Source organism: Gavia stellata, chromosome 2 (genome assembly GCF_030936135.1).
Source record: "Gavia stellata isolate bGavSte3 chromosome 2, bGavSte3.hap2, whole genome shotgun sequence".
Classification (NCBI taxonomy): Eukaryota; Metazoa; Chordata; class Aves; order Gaviiformes; family Gaviidae; genus Gavia; species Gavia stellata.
Genome location: NC_082595.1, coordinates 62257022 through 62270182, shown reverse-complemented (window position 1 = coordinate 62270182; position 13161 = coordinate 62257022). Strand labels below are relative to the sequence as shown.

Below are 13161 nucleotides of genomic sequence, written 5' to 3'. Positions count from 1 at the left end.
ATCAGTTATAGTCTCAGTTATAGTTTTCACTCCCTTTGTTTTTGTCTTTTCTGGTGGTGTTACTTATGATATAATCCTCTACAATTCCTAAAGTAATTTCAGGACATCTATATTAGCAGTTTTTTAATTATTTGCATGCTTTTGAAAAGCTTTGTAGCTGAGGAACAGGGCTGAGTAGAGGTTTGTGTAATTGGTTAATACTTTAATTTATATTTCTTTTAGTTGTCCACAAGTTAATTTACTGTTTCTCCATTATGTTTTCTAAAAGGAAAATAGTCTTTAAAAATTAGGCTGTCATACTAATTCTTTTTTCTTTGAGGCACACCTATTACTTATTTCCACATTGTGTTTGTATCTATCTTGTTTGTCCCTGAGATGATGTCATAGAAAGGAAGGTTCAGTGGTAGTTGAGCAAAATAGGGACACATTCTCTTAAGTGGCTCAGTGAAGGTCAATTCTTTGTCTAAAAAGATAGAGTGCCTTTCAAGTGTGAAGTTATGGGTCAGGAAGAAATTGCCTGGTTTAAAACAAAAAAAACCTGCAAAAACATACTCCCTGCTATTCAACCAATGAAAGGCAATACAGAAAACTAATTCTGATGTCCTTTTGGCAACATAAAAGGTCTGGATAGTATAATTAAATAGGAATAAATGGATTAATGAAAAATGCAAATGCTAATTGGCATATGGAAAAATTAATTTCTATGAGAGTGAATGATAAATCAAAATACTAATTCTTTCTCATTTTGCCAGAAGCTAAAAACAATTCCTATAAGTTGCTTTGGCAAATATACTAGGATGTTGTTTACACTTCCTTTCAAAGTCTACAGAACAATGTCTTGTTATTAAAATCAGTAACTATGGCTTAAAGTTAGAAGTCTTGTTTCCTGATCACTAAACACTTACGGTGGAAGAATCACTGTAGCAGAGGGCTTATGTTCTAAAGCAGTGGCTCCCAAGCTTTGAGTAGCTGAATGTTGTCTGAGGAAAATCAGTCACGGTCTCTCTCACTTGCTCCAGCTCCACATCTGACTCCCCTTCCCCTTTGCCTTGGGGTTCTTGCACCACCTTGTCCCTTGCTGCTCACTCAGGGTCTGCTGCATCATCCTTCTTGCCCTGATTCCCAGGATCACCGTTAATTCCTTTTAATGTTCCCTGGAGCTGCCATCCTTCTTTTTCAAACAAAGCTGCTGAATCTGGCTGTGCCCTGATAAACTTGGTCTAGAGCCTTAGGTATCTTTGCATCGTGCTCCCCAGTGCTCCTGCCAAGAGACCTGATGGGCAGGTCATGAGACCACAGTTCTGAATAATTTAGAAAAACGATAACTGGCAGTCAGTATATAAGCAACCCATTGGCTGATATGCCAGAGGCTTGTGCAGCTGTCCAGAGGGACCTCGACAGGCTGGAGAAATGGGTTGACAGGAACCTTGTGCAGTTTAACAAAAGCAAGTGCAAAGTCCTGCACCTGGGGAGTAACAACCCCAGACACCAGTATATACTGGGGGCTATCCAGCTGGGAGGCAGCTTTGTGGAAAAAAACCTGGGGGGTCCTGGTGGACACCAAGTTCATAGAACAGCTCAGGTTGGAAGGGACCTCAGAAGATTATCTGGTCCAATCTTTTGTGGAAAAGGGAGCCTGCATGAGATTATCTAGCAACCTGTTCATTCACGTCTTGAAAACCTCCATCACACTTGGAGTGCTGGGTCCAGTTCTGGACTCCCCAGTGCAATAGACAGATGGAGCTGTTGGAGAGAGTCCAGCTACTAAGATGATGGAGGGAGTCCTTCATATGAGGAAAGGCTGAGAGAGCTGGGACTGCTTAGCCTGGAGAAGAGAAGGCTCAGAAGGGGTCTTATCAATGTATATAAATACCTGAAGGGAGGGTGCATTGTGACACCCTCATTGGTTGTGTGACAAGAGCTCTCTTCCTTCTCTCCCATGGTAGGCACTCAAAAAAGGAAAAACAAGTTATTCACCTGTGACTGTTCTTTTTAGAGATTTATTGGTTGTACATACTTTAACAACACATCCTTGTAGCTTTTCCCTTTGTAGTCCATATAGAATTTGGGAATCTTTGGTTGAAAGGAAAATTCACAACGGCTTAAATAGACAAATGATCCTTATCAATAGAAGGCATGCCATCCTGGATACTGCTAGCATTAAAAATAAACCCAGGTTATAGTGTAGGTGTAGTCACACTCTGAATATGCATGTCAGTAACATCTCAAAGAACAGGCTTTCTAAATGGCATATCTGTTTCAGAATTACCCACAGCTGGGGGGACTGAGCTCTGATCTAGTCCGAAAGAACACCTTTGTGCCTAGTAGTCCTTTTGATACATCTGGCTTGCTTGAGCAGGCCCCCAGGATCTGCTTAGCATTGCTCTAAATCTGTTCTTCTTACCACTTAGTGAAATGTCTTTATTTTTGGGTGGAGATACATCATGTCTGGCTTCCCAATGCACACAACGTATGTTTGTAAAATCAAATGCTCAGTGCTTGCATTTATATATAAACAGTCTGCATCTTTTACTTATTGCAGTACCTAGGCTGTTTTTAGAGCCCTGTGAAAAGTTAGAAATTGCTCTCCTAGATGTTTGAAGACCTGAAAACATTGATATATCAAGGATCCAAAATAAAATTTGTAAAAATTTGAGTCACATTTTTGGGTTTTAAATTAACTAGAAGAAAGGAAGTTTGTGGGGCCTGGAGAGGGGTGGAATGAAGGAAAATACATTGGGGAGAAATTGAGTGACTATTGGGGGAAAATGGAAGAAAAAAGAAGAGGGAGGGAATGCATCAGGGTGAAAAACATGAAGGCAGAAACTGAAGGAGAACTGCAGGCAGGGCACCCCAACAGCACCCTCTATTTGCTGGAGGCATCTAAGAAGCTTTTTGGTCACTGTTAGAAGACACTGAGCAAGGTGGACTTTCAGTGTGACCTATTACAGCTTTTGTATATTTTTGTTACATACATGGCTAGTGTACTTTTAGATTAAGTATGACTGGTTTTTTTTACCTTATCAAAATAAGGACAAAAAATAAAAGGGATCTAAGGACAAACAGTGAAACTATCAGGAGCTTAGATTTGCTTATGAGGAAGGAGCCTAGAAGATCAGAATTGTGGTTCTATAGATACAGAAAATGCTCTGCAGGTATAGATGTTTAGAAATTGTATGTTCATAATTACAGTTTTCTGACTTAAGAAAAATGGCATCAAAGAAATAAAAGGGAATTGAGAGGCAATAAACTCAAATGCCTTAGAAATTTATTTTGAAATAAACTGAATGCCACTCCCCAACTAAATATTACTTTACTTTGGAAAATGCTACTACAAGTTAGCAATGAGGCCAGTGTTTTATTGAAAGCACGTGGATGATAAGAGATCTTTCACGTGGTGGCAACACAGACTAAGGCTTCTTATCAGGAAGGAACTTCTGAAGAGGTTTTTCTGTGAGTGTCTGTACTTACCAGTTTTATGTCATCTTCTGATACACTAAAAAGAGGTAGTTGAAGACAAGCTTTTGGACTAACTGGACCATGTTCTGTTTCATATTTTTATAAAATGTCTGTAAATGTATGTTCTGTAAATTTTAGTAGTATTGTAGTTTATGCAGGTGATGACTTCAAAAGGCAGTGTGCTGTGTGTTTTTCCAAGATATCTTCCAAGTTACCTTTTCTGGTTTAAATGTTGCTGATGTTTGAGTTTTACTACTATTTGGAAAGTTTTGTGTGGATCTGACTGAGAGAAAATGGTGTTTTGTTAATCAGTCTCCATAAAGTCCTTGGATCTTAAGCCTAATATTCCTTCTATTTCTGTCAATGGAAACCAGTTTGGTTATTCTGATGTCTTCAACCACCCCCCCATCCCAAAGAAGTTGCATTAAGCAGTAATGTAGAATTCCCCAACAAAAGGTACGTGTTAGGGGTGCTCTGCACAATCTTGTTATCGTCTAGATCACAAAGTTGGTAATTTTATTTTCATTTCCTTGTTTAAAAATGGAAAATAAATGTATTTCCAGACACCAGCTAGTGTCTACTGTGTATGACTTCCTCACAGCATTTACTCAAGGCATGGTATGCACTGTCTGCATGTGGGTAGCTCACTGCTGTTGTAAGATTCTGTTCAGAATCTGGTTTACATGGGATAGTCCTGGTTCCTATCTCTACTTCAAGAGAGAGAGTCCACAGATTCAGTTTACATGGGTGCAAGAGAAGAGGCTCATAATCTCTGGAGGTGCAAAGTCGTGTGAGATCTTGGCACTTGCAGAAGCAGATAGTATGGGGCTTATGGCCTTTTCCATACCCACTGCCCTTATCTTTTGCTCATTCCCCGTTATTCCTACTTTTCTCTTTGAAAACTAACCCTCATATTCTTCATCCTTTATTGCGCTATCTCAGTTACTGTGCTCCTCTGTTCTTTTTCCACTTCCATATTTTCTAGTTTTGCCTCTCAAAGTTGTAAGAATATGTAGGTGTTACAAGAACCATACCATGAGGAGAGGGTAGTGTCTAGAGGGAATGCCTTCAAGTTCGACAGTTCAGAAAAGATAATCGAGATCTCTTTCCTTTGTGGTTAAACTTTGCTATCTCACTGATCAAAGATGCTTGTTAAAGACAATTCTGTAGAGAAGCATTAACTTTTTAGTATTAGGCTATGTGTCCCTCTTAACTGGTAACTAAATAATCAGTGGGGCACCAGGGCTACATCTGTACTAATAATTAATAAAAATTAAACAAAGGAGTTAGTCTCTGTCTTAGTGGCCAACTGCTGTGTCATGGGTTATGTTAATACAATGAAAGTATTTTTAACCCTCTCCCTACCACACACAAAGTATTGGCTGGGAATGTCCCTACCTCTGCTTGTCTGTGCCCAGGCATTTGTCAAGGAAAGTACTGCCTTTCTTGGGCCAAAACCGTAGCAGGGACCATGCTAAGGCGTCTAACTGTATGGAAAGGTGTGGCCCAAAATTCAGGCCCATTGCCAGACTCTGTTTTACAAGTAAAGAGGTAGCCAGATTCTCAGATGTTTAAGGCTCTGTAGTATGAGGAGAGAGCCCAAGCGCTCTTCCTCTATTGGAGTCTTACACTCACATTTGTGAATCAGACTTTGCTGTTGTGTGCAGCTTCTTTGGAGAGAACTAGCCCAATTCTTTGCCTCTGGGATGCCGTTCTTAGAAATTTAGTTCCCCCTGGAATACCAGTGAAGGTGGGAGTTTGCAGATTTACCATTAACAAGAGGCTCACGGCAAGAACAAGCAAGTAAACATCTAAACATGCAGAGTTTCTGAATAAATGCTGCTTTCACTTAATTATGCATTCTTTCACCAGGGAAAAATACTGAACACACTACTCCAGTGCTGGCTCACCTTCCTTTTGGAAGTCCTCATAGTCTGTGTACGTTCAAGAAAGCTGTGTTCCTCAAAGGGGCTACTGTGATCTCCCTTATATGAGAGGGATAGAGATGATCCAGTTGCCAGGTTCTTTTTCCTCTGTAAATCATCAGAGCCTCTGTCAATTGATTTCTTGATGAGTCCCTTATCAGATGATCAGATTTCTGCCAATTGACTTTGTTTCCAAGGCAACCACTCTCTTGACAAGCCAGTTCCCTTCAATAGTAGGTAACTTATTTTTTAGAGTAGGTTGATTACATTTTAACTGCATAGTTCTTAACAAGATATTGCTGCTTAAGTTTCAGCCCTACATGAAAGTGAAAAGATAACAAAGAAGCAAAATTCTCTCTAACTGAAATGGAATTGGCAGCATGGTAAACATACATAAAGGGATTTTATAATCTCTCACAAAATTCATAAATTGTACATACTCACTAAAGGTAAGCCTACCCACCAGTCATTCTCATTTATGTGTGTATTCAGTGTATTCTTTTTCTGAAAATAATGAGTTCCAGTTAAGCTGTTTAACTTAGGAGGATGTTTCCCAAAAGTAAGATAGTCCTGTGAATACCAGCAGTACAGCAATCTGCTTTCCTGCTTGTGTAGGTCTCTAAACTGGTTGATACTGGTGTTTAAGAAATCATTTGTTCCAACCAAACTTTTTTTTTTACACAGTTCAGACTTTGACATGATCTTACCCTTCATCTCATGTATGTGGTGTTTCTATCTGATAAGCATTCAGGTTACCACATCCTTTGCTTCAGCGTCTTTTCTGTTCAGCTGCTTTTGTTTCCTACAAAACTTGTAGGATTGTCTTTGTTGAGGTTTCTTGGATTCGTCCTGTGGATTTACATTTTAGGGGAAGAGGCACAGACAGGATATAGTTACAAAACTGTTTTTCTGAGGAAAGCAAACTCATACGTCCTATTCATATAAGCAAAGCGTATCATCATGCCTACATACCATTCTGAAGATACTAATTTCTGAATATAGCTGGGTTAGTATTAGGTGACGGAAGTTGTTATTCTCTTGCTTATTCAGAGTCCTTTCAGATTATAGACTTGATTTCAGGGTTGGCTGAACCTTGTAGAATCAATTCTTAAACTTTTAAAGTTTGTAGGACAAGGTATTCACATAAATGGAATCAAATTTTGATTTCTATTAATGGACTGAACTGTACTTAATGTGTGCTGTAGGAACCATCTTTCTTAAAGATGTCAGTCTATTTTAGAGTAGAGATGCAAGCCCTTGTCTGTCTTTTTTTTTTTTTTAAAAAAGCATTGCTCCCCAGAGGAGTAGGAATTGCTGTATATGAGCTGAAAAAATTTCAAGACAGTTTGTGTAAGCGTTTGGATTTTGGAGCACTTAAATCCTCATGCTGTAAAAAGAAAGCATTATTCACTGTTAGCCATAATGAAGCAAGTGTTCCTCTGTAATGTGATTGCTTGGAAAATTTTTGACTGATCACAGTGAGCGATCCAGTCCCTTTTGTAGGGAAATGATCTTACAAGAGCTTTGTCTTTTATTTTGTCTCCATCTGCTGATAGGATGACTTACATCTTCTGTCTGGACCAGCAGACAGGATTTAGATGCCAGTCTAGCAAACCAGTTAAACAACAGTTTAGCTTTAAGCCTTATAGCAACTAAATTAACAGGTTAAAAAAAATTGAAATAACATTGCTAACACACCACTGTTATCTTTAGAAGAAAATTTAGGCGATTAGGTTGTATTGGTACATGAACTATAAATGGAATAAGAAGTGTTAAATTAAACATACACTGAGAATAGAAAACATAGATTAAGACCTTTGTCTTTAATACAGAATTTAAAGGAGGAAAGATTCCTGTTTAATAGCAAAGAGAGTCTACATCTTGTATATTTCTTTTAGATCAGTGCTGCTTGAGTGTGTAGCTAGGCAAACAGAGTAGATTTATCACAGATGTGTGTGGTAGTTTCCTCTGGCCAAAGAAAGACTAATCATACAATCAGCAGGAATTATGGCATTACTCACTGTTGCTTTACAAAGAAATGACAACATACATGTTTCTTGTACTAACAGGACTAGTGACCACTATGCAGTTAGCGATACTTCACAGGCAGACCTGGAAATTCTCATATTTACATTAAAGGTTACTAAAGTGTTTGTTTCTTTGAAAATTCTTCTCATTTAGTCTTTTAAAAGTGTTAATTCTATCAGAAGAAGTCACTGTCCTTGTGAAGGGATGAACTTACAGTTTTAAGCTAGTTGAGTTTATATTCAGTTAATGAAACTGATGATAAAATAAATTTTTTTTTTTGAGTTTACTTTGGTTCAGCTTTCAGTTTTATTGTACAACTGGAAATGCTTTAGGTTTTGTGTTCCATAATGGTGACCTCTTGTGGTGTAAATATGTCAGTATTTCTGAAGGAGCTTTCTGTAATACATACTGGAGGAAGTTGTGTTTGTATGTCACTTTTAATGAGCAGATAACCTACTAACTTAGTAAAATAACTTATCTTTTCCAGTTAGTTGTTAATATGCAGATCTCATACTGAGTGCACGTGAAGAAAGAAGCATTTGGAGCATTGTATTCTGATATACTTTGTGTGTGTCTGTACTGTATCTTTTAGTGACCAGATGAAAAAGCCTGGTACAAGTTCATCATGGCCAAGGAGTACAGGCTGGAAGAGAATAGTAACAGGTACTTCATAAAGCATTTCAATTTCTAGTCAAAAAAAAGTGGAATACAGTCAAATAGAAATAATCTAATTTTTGTGATCTTAAGATCTTTTTCTTCTTTATTCACTGAACAATATTTTTTGTTTTCTAGATATACTGGGATTTTTTACTGTTGTTGGTAAAGAGAAACAATATTCAAGAGGTCTTCATTCTAAAAATATGTTGATATTTTCTCCCTTGTTTTTCCCATATGTAGGCTTAAGAATTTGCCAATCCATTAACACCTTGTTTGCCCATCACTTTTTGTAAACTGGCATAGTTGCACAGAAACTAGTTAAGTTATGCCAAGCTATATTAGCTGAAGGTACAGATTCTGGATTGCCCTGTAGGGATGGATTTTGCTAATTTTACGTAACAGATTTTAATTAATCTTTCCTCATAGTTGGCACGGTTCATACATGGCAAGAGCATATTTGAGAGTCTGGTATGGAAACCTGAAGTTTCTATTCTGCTTTATTGTGCTTTATTACTATTTTTCTGGAACTGAGAAGTTGCATTATTCTGGATCATTCTGGCAAAGGCTGTAATGTGTTCTGCTTTCATTTCCTTCAGAGGAGCTGAGAGTATTTACCGTGTCATGGGAGTTAGTATTCTGTGGGGCTGTATTTTCTCTGTTTTTATGCCTTTAAATTTATTTGTGTTATTTTATTGGTGCTATTGAAAAAATCGTGTGTTGTTAGGATTGTTTCTTTTTATATTTACTTTTTTAACATTATGTAGCTTCGTTAGTTTGTGCATACTTCATCTTCAATCCCAGAATAAACACTGGGATAGCAGTAGGAATTCTCAATAATTTCTTTTCTATAGTGGGGTCCTGGGGGGAGTGTTCATTTACAGATTATTTCTATTTTCTGATACAATTTGTGTTTATACTTTCACAATTTAGAGAGGAGGTAGACTATTTTAATATTGATATATTCGTAGCCACTCAGTATTCCGTGAAAAGGCTAAACATGATAAGTCAGGCAGTACACAGCTTTTGAAAGCTCAGTGTTGCTAAGGCTCTTGTATTTACATGCTAAAAACAGCAACCAATAAATGTAGACTGATTAGTGATTATTTTTTTTTTTACTAGAATGCAAAGCTGTGGTTAAGACCTATGAAAAGCTGAGACAACGAACTTCAACTTGCTGAATTCTTTTGCTTGAGCATTTTTGCTGTTGAATTGTGATTCGCTCAATTAGAAGGTTCAGGACAGCTTCTGCAATATTTTAAATGCAACTAGTGCCATAACTTTTCATCGGCACCTTAAAAATCTCCCAGGACTGAGACACATGCAAGTTTACAGTTTATTAATGTTGCTTTTCTTTATAATCATGTATTTCCTGTTCATTCTTATTACTAGGATTAACATTGTTTAGTAAAAGCTGATTATCTTTTTTTTTCCCTAGTTACAAGAGATATTTGTTTAAAAAAATTATGCCATTATGACTTTTAGGATGCTATATTTTTCTGATAAATGTGAGACAACTGCAGCAGAGTGGCACAAAAAATCAGTTCTTTTTGTTCTGAACTAAAAATTGAATGGCCTTGTTAATTTTTTTTCTGATGAGAAGTTTGGTCATATCTGCAAATGCATATATGAACTATTCTATTTCTTGCTTAATAAAGTTAAGCACGTGCTCAGTTAGAAAGTCAGTCCTATCTTTCAGCTTAAGAGAGGTAGCTACAAATTGGAAAGAAAAGAAATAATAACCGATATGTGGGTTTTGTGGCAGGAAGGAACAGTGCAAACTATTACAGTATTCTCATTTCAGCTGTGCTCTTAAATTATCCAGAGCAGAACTTTCACTCCATTGCAAATGCTTTGTAGTGTTTTATTAATTGAGCTACTCATTGATCTAAATAAGACTACTAACTCATTTGCTCTAGAAAATAAAAAAGGTCTGCAAAATAAGTAATAATAATATTACCTAAAAACATATACTAATATGTGTATATGCACACACCAACAAAATATAGTTATTGTAATAATGTACCTACCAGTGTATTACTTATGAAACAGCAGCTTTTTTGTACAATCTGTTGAAATAGATGTAATTGATAGATTCATTCCATGTAAAATATAGGTAGGCAGTTAAAGTTAATACAGATACACAAAAAGAGTCTGGATTTTTTTTTTTAAAAAGAGCAAACTTTTAAAATAGACAGGAAGTTTTTAATTGTTTCACTGTTCCAAGCAATGCTCAGTAGACAGTCATTTTATAAAGGTCTGAGATACTGTTCTCATGATACAAACCTCCCAATATCAGTGTTCCTATGTAGTACAGTCTTTTTCTGTTTGATGATGATTATGTTAAGTATTTACATTGTCATTTAAATGCAAAAGCTAGTGATGAACAGTAGGAGACACTTTCTGACAAATATGTCACTTAAAAAATGTATATATTCTAGTCTTACTGGCTTTCTTCATATTATTTAGTGGAGTTGTGTGACTTTTATTTCCCTATTAAAAAAAAAAAAAACACCACAAAAACCAAAACAAAACAAACCCCATCTTTATAACAACAGCTTTGGTTGCCTGTAAGATAAGGAGCTTAACCTAATCTTGAACTCCAAAAATATGCCTACGTGCACCTTGTAAACAATTGTTAGATCCTTTAAAACTCAAGTTGTGCAGAAACTCTGGCTCTCCAGCTTTAGGAGGCCAATGGTCAAGACCAGAATTCTGTCACTTCACATAGTGCTAGGTGAATGTGAAAAAGATGTTCAGCAAGTCGGAATAATTCCCAGTGATATTGCATCCATATGAAAGTCAATCCTGGAATCCATTTTCTAATAAACTCCCTCGTCCAATCTGGAAACAGATCCACGCTCCCAGTCTTGTTTCCAGAAGAATTCCAGACTGCTGATTTTTTTTGTTTACCAATTTTTAACTTTATGTCTGCTGATAGACCTTTTTGTCTTTTCTTTTTGAAGCAAAGCATAAAAAAAGCTGAAATATTTTTTTAAACTTCTCTTTGTGACGTGGACAAGGTTTCTGATAATGAACAATAGCTCTTTCTCAGTCATTGGTGAGGAAATTGGTTGAGGGTGGCCAAGAAAACTGGGAGTTGGTTGCCTTCAAGGTTTCTGACATGTTTATTGGAGGCAAAACATTTTTCAGATATTTGTAGTTTGCTAGTCATTTCCCAAGATGCTGTGTGATAAATTGTTTAATGTAACAAAAACTAGGAGGGAAACATGCATTTTACAAAAAATTTAGTCGAGAAGTTCTCAAAACTAATTGCATGAAGTGGTTAAAATTGCTAATTATAATAACTAACAAGACTATTTTTCCCTAACTGAAGAGTCAGTTAACCAAGCTTAGTGTAATATTGTGCATGTGTACTAGTTAACATTGTACAATCCTAGAGGATTGTCTGTAGCATGGATATTTTTTAACACAGAATAAGCTGTCAAGTGGACACAGAACTGAAAAATAGTAGCACATGTTGATGTAAAAGTAGTCATTACCTTCCAATTCAGCGATCAAATGAAACATTAAAGTCAGCAAACAAAACCAAATCTTCCTTTACAGTACAGCTTTACATATCAAAATGTTTATCCATGTAGTTTTGTTTGAAACTTTTGTTTTTGAGAAAATGTAAATAAAAACAAAAGCTTGAATAGGTAGAATAATCCAGAATATTGCAAAATGTGACATTTTTAGGGGTTTTTTTTCTGACTGATAAATATTTTTAGCTATTTATTTGTGTAAAAGTTGAAACCTTCACTGAATATGTGCTTTTGTTTTGAATGTATTTTGAAGGCTTAGAGGATGAAACAAGAATAAATGAATCAGAAGAGGAAGAAAGCTTTTGGCATATAAAGATTCTACCAATTCTGCATGAACTGGAAAAAGGTGGGTAACACTGTTCTTGAAAGGGTGTATTTTCTGTAGTATTTCCTGCAGGAAACATGGGACTCATTTGTGTTTACTACAAAAGACTAACAGTAGTTAGACTACGTAGCCTTTTATGTTTTCGTATGTTCAGTGACTTTGCAGTGTAAAGTTGGCCTGGGCTAAGCTCTTTAGGTGGCCCTGGTTGAGCAGGGGGGTTGGACCAGATGAGCTCCAGAGGTCCCTTCTAACCTCAACCGTTCTGTGATTCTGTAAAAAAAAAATACTGATTTAGAGAAGATCTTGTCTGATTAAATTATCTTATTTTAGACAACATAGCTCTGCCAGCTTACCAGTCAGTGATGGGGTAATAATTTTAAGGATAAAGTACTGCACAGAGCCACTGTTTCAAGCATAGACTGTATTGAAGGTCTGAATTAATTTTAGAAAACTAAGGAAATCTTAATGAAAATTTCCATTTGTGCTTAAAGTGTTAGATGTCTCAGAAAAGTATATAATGACGCAGAATATTGACGCAAAATTGAGTAAATTAAGTACAGCTTGAAAGATTGAACTCTGAAATCCATTTTAATGTTTCATTCAAAAGGTTGTTCAGTTGCTGTCTATAGACGTTATATTTATTTGAATGGTGGGAATATAGAAAGTAGATTTTTACAAGTGGTTTAAAGTGAGTGTCAAATTAGAGGATTGATTCTGTTTTATGGGATCTTTTGCAGTGTTCATTATAGCATGGTACAGATTAGAAAATTTTTTTGCATAATTTTGCAGATGTTGATGAGTATGAAACACTTGTACAGTACTGAGTGATTCCCAAAATATATCATTATTTTAAAAAGACAGGATTCTCATTCCCACATCTGTCACTGATGTGTAGAAAAACAGTGATCAGGAAATTTGAAAACAGCTGTGCAACTTCACATCTTCCTTGCTTAATGCTGAGATTGTCAAATATGAGCCACTGAGTTAAAGTTTTGCATAGTGAGATGTTCTTTATAGGTGAGCAAAATATTATTATTTAGAAATAAAATCTAGTCATGTCTTTCCCTTGTCATGAATGTAACTAAGGAAAATAAATTTTCATGCCCCTTTTCCTCAGTCTCTACTTGATTTGGTTAGTGTGTTGGGGCTTTTTTAGCTTTTTTAAAAACTTGATTAGGACTTAATTTTTCTAATAATAGATGAAATTATCTAATGATACTTTCTC

General features: G+C 36.3%; 1 protein-coding gene across 1 annotated transcript in view; it reads left to right on the top strand.

Annotated features, from left to right (window-relative positions):
* ARMC2 (armadillo repeat containing 2) overlaps window positions 1–13161 on the top strand; it is a 58977-nt gene that overhangs the window by 10428 nt on the left and 35388 nt on the right. The window contains exons 6-7 of the mRNA XM_059831632.1: window positions 8005–8075; window positions 11865–11957. Coding sequence (XP_059687615.1) covers window positions 8005–8075; window positions 11865–11957 — 164 coding nt within the window. The remainder of the gene's footprint in view (window positions 1–8004; window positions 8076–11864; window positions 11958–13161) is intronic.